At 59.9% G+C, this 17,330-nt stretch overlaps 1 protein-coding gene across 3 annotated transcripts in view; it reads left to right on the top strand.

The window, feature by feature from the left end:
* DGKG (diacylglycerol kinase gamma) overlaps positions 1-17,330 on the top strand; it is a 139,337-nt gene that overhangs the window by 71,404 nt on the left and 50,603 nt on the right. For all 3 annotated transcript variants that reach the window (XM_075937332.2, XM_089780900.1, XM_089780901.1), the window contains exons 4-7: positions 6,860-7,025; positions 8,668-8,730; positions 9,957-10,214; positions 12,997-13,167. In XM_075937332.2, coding sequence (XP_075793447.2) covers positions 6,860-7,025; positions 8,668-8,730; positions 9,957-10,214; positions 12,997-13,167 — 658 coding nt within the window. The remainder of the gene's footprint in view (positions 1-6,859; positions 7,026-8,667; positions 8,731-9,956; positions 10,215-12,996; positions 13,168-17,330) is intronic.

Raw genomic sequence — 17,330 nt, 5'->3', positions numbered from 1 at the left:
CCTGTTTGCCCCCTTTGAATGCAAGCGTTGAGGGCCGGGCCGTGGTCCCGGTATCGGAGAGGGACTCGCTCTCTGTAGCTGGGCTGTGCATCGCAACGGCCCTCCATGCCTGTCCCAGAGAGGGGAGTTCACCGCCGTCCCGTCCCCTCCGCCAGGGATATCCGGACTCCACGGGTTGGCGGAGTTGCCACCATGTACACACGTGTCTGATCTTTGCCCCCTCCCCTCTGTGGCGTGAACTGCCCCCCCGCCCCGCTCTGTCCCTTCCCCGCCTCTTCCCCTGAGTGGCGTGGCCTGGTGGATGACCGGGGGCGTGGCCTGGTGGATGACCGGGGGCGTGGCCTGGTGGATGAGCGGGGGCGTGGCCTGCCATCTCTGGCCCCACACTGTGGCCCTGGCAGTGGGAAGTGGAGCGACACAGACCCAGACCACTCTGCTGCCCCAGCTCCCAGCCCCACTGAGTCTGGTGGCTTCCTGCTGCCGGTGAGTGTGGGGCTGGGCCCAACCCACACTGCCGGGGCCGGCCCCCCTGCTAGTGCCTGAGCCACTGTGGGCCCCACGGGGCCCCCAAAGCCTAGGACCCACAGCAGTTTCCCCTGGACAAGATGGCTCTGCTGGCCCCTTCCCCCCACGGCATTTGGGGGACACATGGCCCTGCATGCGCCCCCCCCACTCATCGCCTCTGCCTTCACTGCTTCCAGCTATTGTCCAGGGCGAGGGCTGGTGTTTGCTGACACCCTGAGAAAGGGGCAGCTACCCAGCTTCCGCAGGCGGGGGGAAGGGACCCCAGGCCCTGAAGAGCTACGGTGTGGGGCATTGACAGCAGAGCTAGGCCGGAAGCCACTCGGCCTCGCGGACGGACGGAGCCGCGGGCGAGGTTTCACAAGTCCTGCCTGCAGCGTCGCTCCTTGCAGACAAAAGTCCCCTCGCCCCGATTTCTCCCTGCGTGGCCGGGCTCCCCCGCCGGTCCGACTCGGTCCGGGAAGCGCCTGCCCCTTCTCGCCCGTCTCCTCGGAGGGCTGGGCGTTGTGGATGGAGGCGGCGGGCGGGGAGGAAAGGGCCGTGAGCGGGCACTGGTGGGTTAGAATCGTTGGAAGCCGTCAGCTCGGAGAGGCGGTGGAGGGGGCAGAGCTGAGCAGGAGACCGCAGGCTCCAGAGCCAGAGAACACAGATGGACTTTAGACAAGGAGCCGGCCCGGGAGGGCTCGGGGGAAGTTTCTGTCCCTGAAGATACCCACACGGGACAGAGCAAGAAAAGGCCTCGTGAGGAGCAGCGAGTGAGAGCGTGTTGGAGAGAGAGGACGGGTATTTAGGAGCGCACGCGGGGCGAGCGGACTTCAGTGTGTCTCAGCTGCCTCGTGCCGAGCTTGCCTCTGGCTGTGCCCCGCCTAGGACGCGTCTCTCGCCGCGAGCATGTCCCGCGGATTCAGGGCGGGCCGCGGAGGTGGGAAGCCTTCGGGGGAAGTTACGGTAACGACTAATTCCCTGTCAAATGGCCTCGAAATGCCGGTCGGCTGCGGGAGAGGGCGAGTGGACCCAAGTGAAAAATTTCCTCCGTAATTGAGCAGAGCAAGAGCTGCCGCCCGCGCTTATTCCCGGCCATTCGCAGGGGAGACGCCCCGTGGCCCCTTCCTCCCGCCTGCGCTGGCACCACCAGGGGAAAGCTTAGTGGGTTTGCTCCCTGTCTCCCTCTCCCCCTCCCGAGCATCTTCAAAACCGTCCTGGCAGAATTGCTCCTCCCACTGCTCTCAGAGGTCCCACTTCTCTGGCTGCTTCAAAAGGAGCATGTGTGTGAAGCTTGCGGCCCGGCGAAGACGGGGGCGTACGGACCGGGCATTGGAGATGGCAACGGGATTCCTGTTCCTTCCCGTAGGACGTTAGACGCTGGCGAGGGCGCAGTGGGGAGGAATCCTTCACTGGATGGTTAGACCCTCTCCTGTTCATTTCTTCTCCTCTCCTGCTGTTTGCACCCGTCCGGGGCCTGCCACCCTCTCTCCCGCCGCTGTCCCTTGGCCACGCCATCCACGGACTCAGCTCTCCAGTCTTTCCTCCGGAATGGGTCCTGCCAGCCCCGAGGGTTTTGTTGCTCTTCTCTGAACTCCATTGAATGCGCCAGCGTCTGTCTGGTCCCCAAATCCCCGGGGCTGCAGTGAGCCAAAAGAAGGGTCGCCGGAGGCTCCGTGAAGAGCCGATGGTGCAGCTTCCTCCAGCTGCGAGCATCCATCTCCCACGCTGCCCCTGCACGCCGCCCTCCCCATCGGCACACGGACGCTGGCTCGTTACTGCCCCCGGGCTGCACTCTCCCGCCACCGCTGCTCGTTACTTCTCTGCCTCTCTGATCCTCCCGGGGCGTTAATTGGGACTGGAGTGACTATGGATGCTGTCAGCACGCGGCTAGAGCCCCCTGTCTCCGGCTCATTGTTACGCCTCCTTCTTGAGGCCCTACGCGGGTCCCGGGAGGGAATCCACAAAGTCTCTGTCCCCTGCTCCAAGGCAGGCCAGTAACCCCAGCCTGGTGGTCTCTGGGCTGAGGCTTCTGTACAGCCCGTGTCCTTTCCCTACAAGCCAGGGCACTAAGGGGGGAGGGATAGCTTGATGGTTTGAGCATTGGCCTGCTAAACCCAGGGTGGTGAGTTCAATCCTTGCAGAGGCAGTTTGGGGCAAACATTTGTCAGGGATGGTACTTGGTCCTGCCATGAGGGCAGGGGACTGGACTCAATGACCTCTCAAGGTCCCTTCCAGTTCTAGGAGACAGGCAATCTCTGTTAATTTTTTAAAAAAAGGGCCTTGGATCGAGTTGTGTTAGATCATGGCTTAGCAAACCTGCTTTGGCTTTAGGACCAGCAACCCCCCCTCACCCGCTCCTCCCCTGCCCACTACCAATGACCTAGGGGGGCTAGTGAGTTTTCCAATCGGTTCTTGATCTCTGCCAAGGTTTAACTCTCTGCCACGCTCCCGCCCACAAAGCTGGCTCAGACCTTACCGAGCAAGGCCTGGACAACAGGCTCAGGGAGACAAAGAGCCAAGTGACTTGCGCCTGGAGCTCCGGTGACACGTGCTTTGTGTGCGGAGGCCTTTACAACGCCCCCCAGCCTTGTTTCTGTGTGCGGCTGCCAAAGGTTGTTTGGGTGATAAAAGTGAGCTGCCGGGGATAGGATAAAACACACCCCAGGGCTCCACCCACCCACGCTACCCCATTGGGGCACGCGCTGACTCATGGTTCATTGCAGCTAGGGAGAGGAAACTTGGTTGCAAGGTTGGAATCTCTCCTGCCGAGGGCCGTGGTGCGGCTCTGTCAAGCGACAGCCGCGGAGGAGCCCAGGAGAGCCGATTGCCGGGTGCCATGTGGGGAGAAGAACATAAAGCTCCCTTCGTGGTCACGATGTCCGGATTGTTTAGTGACACGCTCCAGGTCTTAGCTGCCCTCCGATTCCAGCCAGGCAGGCAAGAGCCCTGCTTGTGCCAACCGTGGTGTCAGCCAGTGCGAAATACGTCCCCGTGGCCGAGTCGGAGAGGCCACAGAATCCCAGGGAGGGAGGAGACCTCGAGAGTCACCGAGTCCAGCCCCCTGCCCAGAGCAGGACCAACCCAACTCCATCAGCCCAGTCAGGCCAGGGTGCACCCTGCCAGCGGGTCCTCTTCTTTAGCACGGGGAGGGGGCTGGTGGGCTGCTGGAACTGGGGAAAGCTCACACTCCAGGCCCGCCGCCCCACACCTACCCCTGATGGAAAGGAAGGTGGGGCTTGCCCCCGCCAGAGGCCAGAAGGCCACAGCTGAGACCCTGGCTCAAGGCCATGGTGGATCGAGGATGGCTGTGTCTGGCTCTGTGGTCATCTGCTTTCTGGACCCTGGTGGCCAGCTGGCCGATGTTTTCCCTTTCCCTCTGTCCCCCAAGCTGTTACCTCTGCGCTGGCTTATCCCTGCGCCCAGCCGGCTGCCTGCTCCAGAGTCGTCATCTGACTTCGGCTCCTGGCTCCCTGCTCTTCTCGTGACCCCCGCCTCCCCGCTTCCGTGGCTGTTCCTCCCCTCCCCCACCTCACGTGGCTGTTCCTTCCCGCCTCCTCTTCCTATCTTCCCTCCACCTCCCCGCTTCCCTGGCTGTTCCTTCCTGCCTCCCCTTTGTCCCCTCTCCCTGCCTCCCCGCTTCCGTGGCTGTTCCTCCCCTCCCCCGCCTCACGTGGCTGTTCCTTCCCGCCTCCGCTTCCTCTCCTCCCTCCACCTCCCCGCTTCCGTGGCTGTTCCTCCCCTCCCCAACCTCACGTGGCTGTTCCTTCCCACTTTCCCTTCCTTCCCTTCTTCCACCTCCCCACTTCCGTGGCTGTTCCTTCCTGCCTCCCCTTCCTCTCCTCCCTCCACCTCCTCACTTCCGTGGCTGTTCCTTCCTGCCTCCCCTTCCTCTCCTCCCTCCACCTCCTCTCTTCCGTGGCTGTTCCTTCCCGCCTCCCCTTCCTCTCCTCCCTCCACCTCCCCACTTCCGTGGCTGTTCCTTCCTGCCTCCCCTTCCTCTCCTCCCTCCACCTCCTCACTTCCGTGGCTGTTCCTTCCTGCCTCCCCTTCCTCTCCTCCCTCCACCTCCCCACTTCCGTGGCTGTTCCTTCCCGCCTCCCCATCCTCCCCTCCCTCCACCTCCCCACTTCCATGGCTGTTCCTTCCTGCCTCCCCTTCCTCCCCTCCCTCCACCTCCCCACTTCCGTGGCTGTTCCTTCCTGCCTCCCCTTCCTCTCCTCCCCCCGCCTCCTCGCTAACGTGGCTGTTCCTTCCTGTCTCCCCGTCTTCCCCTCCCCCTGCCTCCCCTTCACCTTCTGAGGTTCTTCCACCGTCCTGCCACCCTCAGTGACCCCATTGCATGGGCCGCAGCCCCGGGGGGGGGGCAGGTGGAGCCGCACCCGGACTCACACGCCTCCTCCCAAGACTGCTCCCGAGTTCTGCAGGAGCGAGGCCACTGCCAAAGCTGGGCTGGGCCCTGCTGCCTGCTGGGCCAGCCACCACACAGAGCTTGGCGGGTGTTGGGGGGGTCCTTGGGGCACTGGCCACTTCATTATTTTAGCTGAACTCTTCGCGGGCTTCTCTTCCCCCAGCACGACCAGCCCCAAACGCTCACAAAGTGAGAGCCCCCCCCCCCAAATCGAGAGACAGGCGGGTTTTAAATAGATGTCGGGTTCTTTTTATTTTCCTCCCAGCTTTGCAGCCTGCCGGGCTCACATTTCCAAGCTTTTCTCGGCAGCCGTGAGGACTCGACTTCTCTCGCTTACCCGCGACTGCTGAGACCCCCTCCCCGTCTCTTCTGAGAGCAGGCGGGGCTTTCGGGCGAACCGCGCACAGCCGGGTGCTTGTGCGCTACGAGGGCAGCACGGTCCCTGCGCAGCGTGTCTCTGAGCGTCGGCTCATCCCACCGGGACTCCTGCCTGCCACTCACTAATCTCTCCTCTCTCTTTCCTCTACTCTTGTCTGCTGCAGAAGCAAGACACCCTCAACCAAGTAAGAGACCTGCCTGCTTCTCGGGGGTTAGGGGTGGTCAGGTTGGTAGCGTCTGCTTTGCATGCTGGCATCTACCCACTCACTAGAAGTCCCGGCAGGGTAGCCCCTGGGGTCCATAGAAAGGTCTCCAGTGACCAGTCAGCACCAGGAGAAAGGAACAGACCCACGGCTGCTTCCCACAAGCCTGGAAGCAAAGAGCCGGGCAGCCAGCTCTCCCCTCTGCGGCCGTTCCCAGCGCAAAGGGGTTTGGTATGCCCCTGCCAGGCCATAGACAGCCCAGCAGTCCTCCACGCCACCAGCACGGTACAGACCCCTTGGCCGGCCGGGGAACCCCTCCTGCCAGCACCGTGCATAGTGATCTGAAGACACAACATTACCCATTCGCCGCAGGGTCAGGGACAGCTCGCGGGAGTGCAGAAATCAGTGGCTATCGGGCATGCCCCATAACCACCCACAAACGAGCCACGGAAACAGCGTGGCTGTGGCAGGAGCTTTGGGGCAGGCCACCATGTTAGCAGAACCGTCCTTGCCTCGAGGCCCCGGCCTGTGTCGGGCAGGACTTCCTGTGTGAGTAAATGCAGGCAGCTGGGGGAGAGCGGTGCCGGGGCTGAGATGTGCCCAAAGGGCGAGACGCTGGAGGGCCGCTTGCTCAGGGAGCGGCCTGGCCTGCCGCCGAGGGGTGACCGCTGCCCGTGGGCTGAGCTAGCCTGGGAGCTGGGAGCGGTCAGCGGGTAGCAGAATGGACCCCGGCCCAGCCGAAGCAGCCAGCTCTGTGCCCCAACGCCTGAGCAGCGGGCCGCCTGGGCTCCGTGGAGACCCTGCTCTCGGCAGGAGAGCCAGCTAGAGCAGGGTGCAGCTTCCCTTGGCCCCCTCCGTGCATCGACCGCGCCGGTGCCAGCCAGATCCAGCCGTGCGGGAAGAGGCGAGGGGGTGGCTTCCCAGCGTCCCTTCCAGGAACGGGAGGCTCCAGGGCCCAGCGACCTGCTTCCTGCGGTGGCCATGGAGCTAGGCAGCTCCTCCTCTCGGGGCCAGTGGAGGCCGGGGAGCCTCGCCCTGTGCCCAGCCTGGCCGGGGGCGCTGGGCAGACGTCTGCAAGAGCAGCAGTGGGAGCTTGGGCAGAGCTTTCGGGGCAGCCGGTTACATTCTGGGTGGGGCTGGGGGAAATGCCAAGCGGCGGCCCCATGCGCAGTCCTGTGGAGATCTTCCAGACAAGATGGCGCACGTTCCAGCAGGCCGGGGGGGCGGTGGCTTCCCCGGTTTTATCCCCCTCAGGCGCAGGGGCTGGCGGGGGCTGGGGAACCCTGCAGGCCTGGTCCATGAGCGTGTCAGAGCGTGTCAGCTGTGGGCCGTTGTGACAGCCTCCCATGGGTCCCCTCCACAGCCCATCGACTACGAGGGGTTCCAGCTCTTCATGAAGACGTACCTGGAGGTGGATATTCCGGAGGAGCTCTGCCAACACCTCTTCATGTCCTTCAAGCGCAAGATCTGCCAGCGCTCCCCAGAGGCGCCGCGCCCGGGGGCCAGCATCTCGCAGCTCAACAGCCTGGGTAAGCGCCGCCAGCCCGCTCCCGCCCTTCCATGGGCCCGCCCGGCAGTGGTCCGCTCCCAGGTCAGGGAGGACCCGTCAGTTGCTCAGGTCTCCATCTCACTGTAAATTGTTGGCACCCAGGGAAATGGCGCGTCTAATGACCACCCGCCCCGGGCAGAGCAGTGGCGCCGCGCCGCGGACTGGTGCTCGGGGCAGGGGCAAGGTGTGGGGCCCCTGTGGCCACCCCTACGCCTGGGGTCTGGAGGGACGAGTCACCGGTTTCCGGGAGCCACGCGAGTGGGGAGCCTGCCTGCCCTGCACCAACCCAGCGCTCAATGGCCCGCTCCGTGGCACTGACCAGAGTGGCCAGGGTCCCTTTTCCACCAGGTGTCCCAGTCGAAAACTGCCCGGGAACACGTGGCATTTGCTGTAGCTGGCATCAGGCGTGGCCAGGCCTGCCGAAGGGGAGGGAAGGGGGCAACTGCCTCGGGGTGTGGAGATACAAACGGGCCTGGAGCTCCCGGCCACCACTGCCGCTACTGTGGTCCCCAGCCCCGCCCTTTCCCCTGAGGCCACGCCCCTTCCCAGAGGCCACGCCCCTTCCCAGAGATCATGTCCCTTTCCAGAGGCCCCACCCCTTCCCCTGAGGTCCCGCCCCTTCCCCTGAGGTCCCGCCCCATGCAGTCCCTTCCTCCTGAATTTCCACCCCTGCACCTTCCCTTTCTCCCTGAGTCCTGCCCTCACACCACCCCTTCCCCCGAGGCCCTGCTCCCATGCCGCCTCTTCCCCCCAATACTCGCTCCTCTTCGCCCCCTCCCCTGTCAGTCACTGTTACGGCCAATAAAGAGTGAGTGGCATAGCCCCTCCCGCTCTTAAAAGTGTGGGAGAGACACGGTCCCTGCCCCCCATTCCGGCCCCCCCGGCTGGCCCCGCTCTGTGCCCAGTGTTGAGGGTGAGGGCCAGGCAGTGGGAGGGTAGAGGAGGGTCAGAGCGCTGGATTGACGTGCTCCAAGCGGCCTGCCCGAGGGGAGACTGGGCTGAGGCACGTCGGCTGGAGCTGGGCCATTGCCTCCCCGTTCCGCCTCAGCGACACGACGGGGCCTGCACACGCCTGGGCCCCGGCGCCCGTCCCCTAGGCACAGCTTAGTGCCGCACGTTCCTCTCAGGACTGGGGTGGGCCACAGATGCTCCCTGAGCGCTCCCGGAGGTGCCACGTATCCGTGGCGGCCCTGTGGGATGGGCTAGTGCAACGTGAGAGTCACCAGGAGGGAAGGGGACGCTTTGCTCCCTGACGTGAGTTGCGCACCCCCAGGCTCCGGAGGGGAAGGCATGTTCCTATCACAGCTCCTCCGGCACTGCCAAATGAGCAGGCCTTTTCTGTGTCTGTGGCACCACAACGAATCGCGGATCCTCCACCGAATGCCAGTGGGCTCACGTGGCTCGGGAGTCTGTGTTGAGGTGGCCACGGCCAACCACTGAACTTTGGTAAACGCTCTTGGACCTATCTTGCTCCTAAAGGCTTCGCTCCCTTGGCTTTCATTTCCAGGAAAGGGAGCTTGGCTAAAAAATGGGGAGGGGACTCGTGCACGATTTCTCATAATGCTCCGATGATGGTGGTTAAAGTCAGTGTATTTATTCTTTTCCTTTTCTCATGTGCTCAGAGCCGAAATCTATTGATGCGGGCATTTCCATCCAGACTGAAGTGGTCTGCGCTCCTGTCACAGGTACCCGCTGTGTTTGTGACTCATGGCATGATATGTGGACTCGCAGGCCAACTAAAACGGGAGGGAAAGCAATGAACTGACAGACAGGAATCAATGGGCTTCCACCCAGCCTGAGTTCCAGCTTTGTCTCCCCTGTTTACCAAGGACTGCTGCAACACCCCCCTACTCACCATCGCTGGCCTGGTAGGGTTCAGCTTTGTATGTCTGGAATTGCAGTGCAGGGAAATGTATTACTCAAGTCAATTGAGTGCAGACGAAAGCCCAGATCTTCAGAATTCTCTGGCCTATGCAGGGATTAACGTGAGAAGCTGGTTTACAGAGGAGATGGAATTTCCTCACCCCAGTGACTCCTTCTGGCCAATTGACAGCATGCTGGAGAGAACCCAGCTCAGAGGCCGGGGAAACTGGCAGCAGCATGGGCCCTCAGGCGTATCAGTCAGGGTCCATTGGCCAGGCCGGGCTGCAGGCAGGGATACTGAGGTGTGGATCTCCCTGCCTCGGTTCCAGCTGTCTGCAGGGTTAAGTGTCCCATGGAGACTTATGTCCCTGGCAGTGTTATAGAGGGATTATGGGCTAGCTCAGGGGATGGCGTTCCTGTGACGGCCGGTAGGACTTTTCCATAGTGGCCTTTCCTCGCCAGCCCAGCTTCTCTTCAGGTTCTCCATGCAGTACCCCCTCCCATAGTGCCGGCTCTCTGCTCCGCAGCAGCACAGAGCCCCATAGGACCTTCCCCACAGATCCTTCGGGGAAGTGGAGAGAGGGAGGGGATGCAGACCAGTCCTGGGGGATGGGAGACAGGCCCCGTGGGGAGGCAGCCGCGGGGCGAAGGCCGGAGCAATGGGGAGCGGGGGAGGGGAGATGCCAAGGGGGGGTTCTCAGAGCACACGGAGCCCCTCGAGCCGTGTCCCTTGACCAAGCGGGGTGGCCCCAGGGGCGATGGGGAGGAGGCAGAGCCCACATCTGGAGGGAGGGAGGAGCCACACCGCCCTATCTGTCATTTCACGCGGCCTGGGGTTGGCGCCTGACCCCAGAGGGCAGGGCAGGGCACGTGCTACACAGCCCAGGTGCTTGGCCCCGGAACGGGTTCTCCATGCCGGGCTGGCCAGGCCCCAGCAGGACTCCGGGCCGCTGGCTGGGGCCTGCTCCTTCGGCTTAGCCTGAGGTGCCATCTGCTGGGCTCGGCGTGTCGGTGGCGTGCTCTTCATGGTACCGTGTCCACCTCGCAGGGATCAATGGGAAAATGCTCTTAAGTGCCGTGGGCAGACACACTCCGGAGGCCAGGAGCTCCCCCTCTAGCCTCGCAGAGCAGCCGGCCTCTTCTCTGGCCCCCGCGCCTCCATCCCACCCCGGCGCCCTGGTGAACGCCTCTCCCAACTGGTCCAGGACCTCCTCTCAGAAATCCACCGCCGGCACGCCCTCCGCTCGCAACTCCTCGGGGTCCTCCAAGATCTCCGCCGGGTCTGTGCTCAGCCCGCAGTCCCCAGGTACGCTTTGGCGCCGGCAGGGCTATAGATACGAAAGTCCAGCGAAAGCAGAAGTTACTTATCAAGTGTTAACAAAGCTCATCTAGTCAGGGGGGATGTGGCTCATTCACCCCAGTGGATGGGAAGATGTGAATATCAAGAGCAGGGGAAGTTGCCTTTGTAGTGCGTTAGCCAGTTCAGATCTGTATTCAGGCCTAATTGGATTGTATTGAATCTGCAAATGAACTGTGTTACCCCAAAAAATTCCCACTGGAGACCACCTATGGTTACACTAGTATGGATTTATTGTTTGAGGAATTAGCAATCCACTGTATGCACTACAAAAATAGAGCTGCCACCAAAGGTTTAAACTAAAGAGGGAACCAGCTATCTCTCTGTGTCTCACACAAACAAGCACAAACACCCCTCCGTTCATTCACACACATTCATTCCTGCCCTCAGGCGCTCACACTCTTCCACAGGCATATGGGTTGCAGAAGGAGCCAAGGCATGTGGATCCTGGAGGGTCTGTCTGCTCATCCTGGCTGGGGAGCTAGTCAGGAAAGACACTTGGCTGTAGACAGAGCTGCTTCTCAAGAGCAGGGGAAGAAAGAGAGAGTCTCCCATGTGCTCCCTGTCTTTATATTGTGTCTGTATGGCCCCAGCAAAGCAGTAGTCTGTGATCATAGAATCATAGAACACTAGGACTGGAAGGGACCTCGAGAGGTCATCGAGTCCAGTCCCCTGCCCTCATGGCAGGACCAAATACTGTCTAGACCATCCCTGATAGACATTTATCTAACTACTCTTAAATATCTCCAGAGATGGGGATTCCACAACCTCCCTGGGCAATTTATTCCAGTGTTTCACCACCCTGACAAGTAGGAACTTTTTCCTAATGTCCAACCTAAACCTCCCTTGCTGCAATTTAAGCCCATCACTCCTTCTTCTATCCTCAGAGGCCAAGATGAACAAGTTTTCTCCCTCCTCCTTGTAACACCCTTGAAAACGGCTACCCTGTCCCCCCTCAGTCTTCTCTTTTCTAAACTAAATAAACCCAATTCTTTCAGCCTTCCCCCATCGCTCATGTTCTCTAGACCTTTCATCATTCTTGTTGCTCTTCTCTGGACTCTCTCCAATTTCTCCACATCTTTCTTCAAATGTGGCCCCCAGAACTGGACACAATACTCCAACTGAGGCCTAACCAGCACAAAGTAGAGCGGAAGAATGACTTCTCGTGTCTTGCTCACAACACTCCTGTTAATGCCTCCCAGACTCACGTTTGCTTTCATGATTTCATAATCATCGCCATGTGCTCCAGCCTTAGCCTTGCAGGTTCAAACACAAAACACACTCACACTCTCTCTCTCCCTCCGCCACTCAGGGGAGAATGCAGTTTAGAGCAAGTTACAAACAAAGTGGCTGAGAGTTACAAAGGTTATACAGTTGGGCTACGTCTAGACTGGCCCCAAATTCCGGAAAAGGGATGCAAATCAGGTAAGTCAGCATAGGGAAATCCACGGGGGATTTAAATATCCCCCGCGGATTTAAATAAACATGTCCGCCGCTTTTTTTCCGGCTTGGGGAAAAGCCGGAAAAAAAGCGTCTAGACTGGCGCGATCCTCTGGAATAAAGCCCTTTTCCGGAGGATCTCTTATTCCTACCTCTCCGGAATAAAGCCCTTTTCTGGAGGATCTCTTATTCCTACCTCTCCGGAATAAAGCCCTTTTCTGGAGGATCTCTTATTCCTACCTCTCCGGAATAAAGCCCTTTTCCGGAGGATCTCTTATTCCTACCTGAAGGTAGGAATAAGAGATCCTCCGGAAAAGGGCTTTATTCCGGAGGATCGCACCAGTCTAGACGCTTTTTTTCCAGCTTTTCCCCAAGCCGGAAAAAAAGCGGCGGACATGTTTATTTAAATCCGCAGGGGATATTTAAATCCCCCGCGGATTTCCCTATGCTGACTTACCTGATTTGCATCCCTTTTCCAGAATTTGTGGCCAGTCTAGACGTAGCCTTGCAGTTTCCAGTAAGTTTCTGAGAGTTACAAAGATGACAAAGTTTGACAAAGACGACAGAAAGTGGCAAGGGTTGACAAAGACGACAATGAGTTCACCTTAGACCTCACAGTTAGTGCATTTTCAGAAAATGCATGTGTAAAATCAAGTCAGCTCAGGCGGAGGCTTTTTATGCAACAAGCTACAGTTCAGCTGTTGCCCTGGGTAATCCCGTTCTGAAGGATGGCTCCGTTTCAATCCATGTCCCATCCAACAGGACTTTGACCGCAGCGGGGCCAGAGCAGCTAAGCACCTTGGCTTATGACTGGAGACATAAATTCCCTGTCATTCAGTCCCTCGCTGTCTGAATAACACAGCAGCAGTGACCCTAGAGACAAGGGGGGGGGGGCTCTGTGTGGCGTGTAGGCCGTGTCCGGTTGGGCCCCTTGCAAGCTAACGGCCTCCCTCTCCCTTTCACTGTAATTTCCTCCATCAGCTCTGGTGTGGAGTGCTGAGAAAAGCATGTGGTTCAGGGACTGGCTTGTCCGACACAACCTGGCTTGGCTTCCATCCATGGGTCAGTGACCCTATAGTGGCTGAGAGTCATGCTGGCCAGCTGCCGTCTGGTGGCCTCTGTGAAAAGAGTCGGTGGGATGTTTTCACACGTTCCGTTCACGACCCCTCAGCCCCACCCAGGGAACAGAGCCCAAAACGCTGTGGCCAAGGGTCCGCTCATGCAGGAAAGACCCGGGAGGACGGAGCTGGCGTTTGGGGGTGGCTTTGAATTTTCTCCTCTCGTCCCACAGGCTCCCGGAGCTTAGAAAAGAGGTTACCCTTTGGTCTGCGCAAGAACCACAACTCCCTGAAAATGGCCAATGCGCACCCGCCGGCCCTGGCGTCCCAGGTGGCCTACCTGAAGGACATCGTCTGCTACCTGTCGCTGCTGGAACGGGGCCGGGCTGAGGACAAGCTGGAGTGTAAGTGCTGGCAGCCACGGAGACCATGCGGTGGTGCTGGGTGGGGCGGGCTGGGAGGAGAGGAGAGAAACGAGTGTGACAGTGGGGAGAGTCCTGTGTTCCCAGCTGGCTCCTGCGCTCCCTGTGAGCCTCACCACATGCCTGGCCTAAAGCAAAACACATCTGAGAGGAGCGTTGCTGGAGCAAAGAGAAATCAGCTGAGGCCTCAGGTTTTGTCTACCCTTCAGGCTTTTTGCGCAGGAAGCTTTTGTCCGAAGAGATCTTCTGCGAAATGCCTTGCGCAAGAGAGCGCCCGCACTGCGAAAGCGCATCGAAAAAGCGTGGACTGCGTTCTCTCGCAAGAAAGTTCTGATGGCCAATCACAGAATGGCCGCCAGGGCACCTGTGCTTTTTCTCTTTTCTCTTCTTGCACAAAAAGCCCCTCTTCCCCATCCACACACACACACACACACACACACACACACACACACACACACACACACACACACAGAGCTCTTGCACAAAAACGCGCTTGAAGTGTGGATGCTCCGCGAGTTTTTTCAGAAAAATGGCCGTTTTTCCACAAAAACTCCGTAGCGTAGACATAGCCTCAGTGTTTTCCATCCTTAGAACCTAAGAACGGCCACACTGGGCCAGATCAAAGGTCCACCCAGCCCAGTGTCCTGTCTGCCCACAGTGGCCAATGCCAGGTGCCCCAGAGGGAGGGAACAGAACAGGGAAACATCAAGTGATCCCTCCCCTATCATCCCTTTTCAACCTCGGACAAACAGAGGCTAGAGACACCATTCCTACCCATCCTGGCTAATAGCCATTGATGGACCTAACCTCCATGAATCTATCTAGCTCTTTTGTGAGCTCTGTTAAAGTCCTACTCTTCGCCACATCCTCCGGCAAGGAGTTCCACAGGTTGACTGTGTGCAGAGTGAAGAAAAACTTCCTTTTGTTTATTTTTCACCTGCTACCTATTCATTTCATTTGGTGACCCCTAGTTTTTATAGTATGGGAACAAATAAATAACTTTTCCTTATTCACTTTCTCCACACCAGTCATGATTTTATAGACTGCTATCATATCCCGCATCACTCTCCGCATTTCTAAGCTGAAAAGTGCCAGTCTTTTTAACCTCTTTTTATACGGGACCCGGGCCAAACCCCTCATCATTTTTGTTGCCTTTTTCTGAACCTTTTCCAAAGCCAATGTATCTTTTTTGAGATGAGGCGACCACATCTGCACGCAGTATTCCAGATGTGGGCGTACCATGGCTTTATATAGAGGCAATAAAATATTCTCTGTCTTATTCTCTATCCCTTTTTAAATGAGTCCTGTCCCTCGCACGTCTACTGCTGTCTGTAGCCACGTCAGTCCCGGGGTACTAGAGAGATGAGGCTGGGGAAGGTCACGTCTGGGGCTGGCGCCAGTTAACGAGACAAACAAGATTGAGAGGCTACCGAGACTCGGTCCCTATAGAAGTGCTGTAGTGGGATGAACTTGTTCATGGTGGCACACCACTGCCCTCTGCTGGATGGAAGCAGGACTGAGGGGCTGTCATGCGCTCCTGGCGAAATCGGGCCTTGTCTACATAGGAAAGTTTTAGCGGTTATACATGGGGACACTCCTGTTCCAGTAGGAACGTGCATTGATTTGGCTCAGCTTAAGCCTCCTTCCCAAGAGACACAAGGCTAGCGACAGCATTCCTACCCATCCCAGCTAACAGTCATTGCTGGAGCTGTCCTCCATGAATGTATCTAGCTCTTTTCTGAATCCTGTTAAAGTCCTGGTCTTCACAACACCCTGTAGCAAGGAGTTCCACAGGTTGACTGTGCGCTGCGTGAAGAAAAACGTCCTTTGGCTTGTTTTAAACCGGCTGCCTATTCATTACATGTGGTGACCCCTAGTTCTTGTGTTCTAGGAAGGAATAAATGATTCTTCTTTAGTCACTTTCTCCACATCAGTCATGGAGAGGGAGGGCGCTGCTAGGAGGGACCACAGGGAGGTGGCCGCACCAGTAAAACAGTGGCCAGCTGGGGACAGGGCTCTGCACATTGCAGGCCACCAGCAAAGGGTAAATGGCCCCTCTGCCCCAAAGCCTCAAGCCAAACCACTCCCCCCCAATCCTCGGCCACAGCGGAGCGGGGGGAGGAGCCCCCATGCCAGCACCCCCCAGCAGCAGCCACCAACCAGTGCTGGCCAGCGCAGCCCCCAACGCCTCCCCCGGGAGCACCGCCAGCCAGGCAGCACAGCCCCCAACACCCCTCCCGGGAGCACCGCCAGCCAGGCAGCGCAGCCCCCAACACCCCTCCCGGGAGCACCGCCAGCCAGGCAGCGCAGCCCCCAACGCCTCCCCCGGGAGCACCGCCAGCCAGGCAGCGCAGCCCCCAACGCCCCCCCCGGGAGCACCGCCAGCCAGGCAGCGCAGCCCCCAACGCCTCCCCCGGGAGCACCGCCAGCCAGGCAGCACAGCCCCCAAAACCCCTCCTGGGAGCACCGCCAGCCAGGCAGCGCAGCCCCCAACACCCCTCCCGGGAGCACCGCCAGCCAGGCAGCGCAGCCCCCAAAACCCCTCCCGGGAGCACCGCCAGCCAGGCAGCGCAGCCCCCAACGCCTCCCCCGGGAGCACCGCCAGCCAGGCAGCGCAGCCCCAGCCGCTCAGGAGGTGCCGCCACAGGAGCAGTGCTCCCCCCCGACCTCCTAGCCACCTGCCCTGAGCCTCCCACCCCCTTCCCTGAACCCTGAACCCTGCCCTGAACCCCTCCTCAACTCTCCAGCTCCCAGGCCTGATTCCTACCCCCCAAGCTGCCTGCCCTGACTCCTGCACCCCCCAAAAGATCGCTAAGGACCCGAGCAATGCCCGGTGCATCTCCTTAGTGGGCTTATACAGCGGCTACGATATTTCCTGTTTGACTCTCTTCATGATTCCCACGCTCGGTTCTGGTTTTGGACGGCTGCTGCGCGCTGAGTGGATGTTCTCCGAGAACTAGCCCCAGGGCCTCCAAGGCCTCTCTCGCACGCGGGAACAGCTAAGGGAGACCCCGTTGTTTTCTAGGCGTGGCTGGGACTCTGCTTCCCAATGGGCTTCCCGTTGCCTTTATCCGCATTGAAATCCATTTGCCATTTCGTTCCCCCCTCGCCCGCTCCTGGGAAATCCTCTGGAAGCTCTTCCCAGGCCGCCGTGGACTTACCGCTGTGGTCACCTGCATGTTCATGGGGACCCCAAGGGCGTGGGCCAGACTGTGGTAGCCACCCTGCTTCCCACTGCATTGGGTCACCCCCCGGGCGCAGTTCTGGCTCTTGGAGACTTGTCGGAGGAGCGCCGGGTAGGGCGGAGAGGAGGATTCGTGTCTTCTCGCTTGCGCGTCCCTCCCATGTGACGCAGGCCTGGGGCGTCCCGTGGAGTTCCAAGCCCCACACGGTTCAACCGAACGCCCAGCGGAGATGGCTACGCACCGACCTCCCGCGTCTCTCCCGAAGCCCAGCCCTGGCAGGCAAGGACGTGACCCATTAAGGTCCCCCGCCCTCCACAGCCACGTCTTTGTCTGGTAGAAAGAGCCAGTTCACTGTCCCTTGGCGTGACTCCGGCATGACTCTGGGCCGGGGCTGAACACTGGCAGCTCTCGGCGCTGGGGATTCGGGGAGAGACGTCTCAAGGGATCCCAGCAGGGCTGTGCTTTGCCTCCAACGCCCAGCGGATTTAGGAGCCGACGGCTCATTTCCCAAAGAACTGAGGCGCTGCGGGTGTGGCCACTCAGTGACGAAAAACCCACGCCAGCCAGCTGGGGCTCATGGGGCTCACACTGGGGGTGTCTCCCCCAGAGTCACAGGCTCAGGCTAGAAACCGGGCTCTGGGACCCCTCCCCCCAACACACAGGATCCTAGAGCCCAGGCCCAGCCTGAGCCAGGAAGTCTGCCTGGCCAGAGACAACCCGCCTCTGCCTATGTTTGGGGGCTAGGGTGGCCACTGAGCAAGGCCGGCCTTACCATGAGCCGAAATGAGGCACCTCAGGTGCCAGACTGTGGGGGGGGCGCCACTAGGCCCCAGAGGGTAGAGATTGTGTCTGCTGCTGGTGCAGATGTGTCCTGTCTGCTCTGGATGCACCGAGATGGGGCAGTGCGGTGCTGGAGGAATCGAGACCTTTCGAAGTTCTGGCCCAAGCGAGGGGGCTTGG

Source organism: Pelodiscus sinensis, chromosome 10, assembly GCF_052426305.1.
Source record: "Pelodiscus sinensis isolate ZL-2025 chromosome 10, ASM5242630v1, whole genome shotgun sequence".
NCBI lineage: Eukaryota > Metazoa > Chordata > Testudines > Trionychidae > Pelodiscus > Pelodiscus sinensis.
The sequence above is the reverse complement of the archived record's forward strand: the minus strand, read 5'-3'. Positions and strand labels throughout refer to the sequence as shown.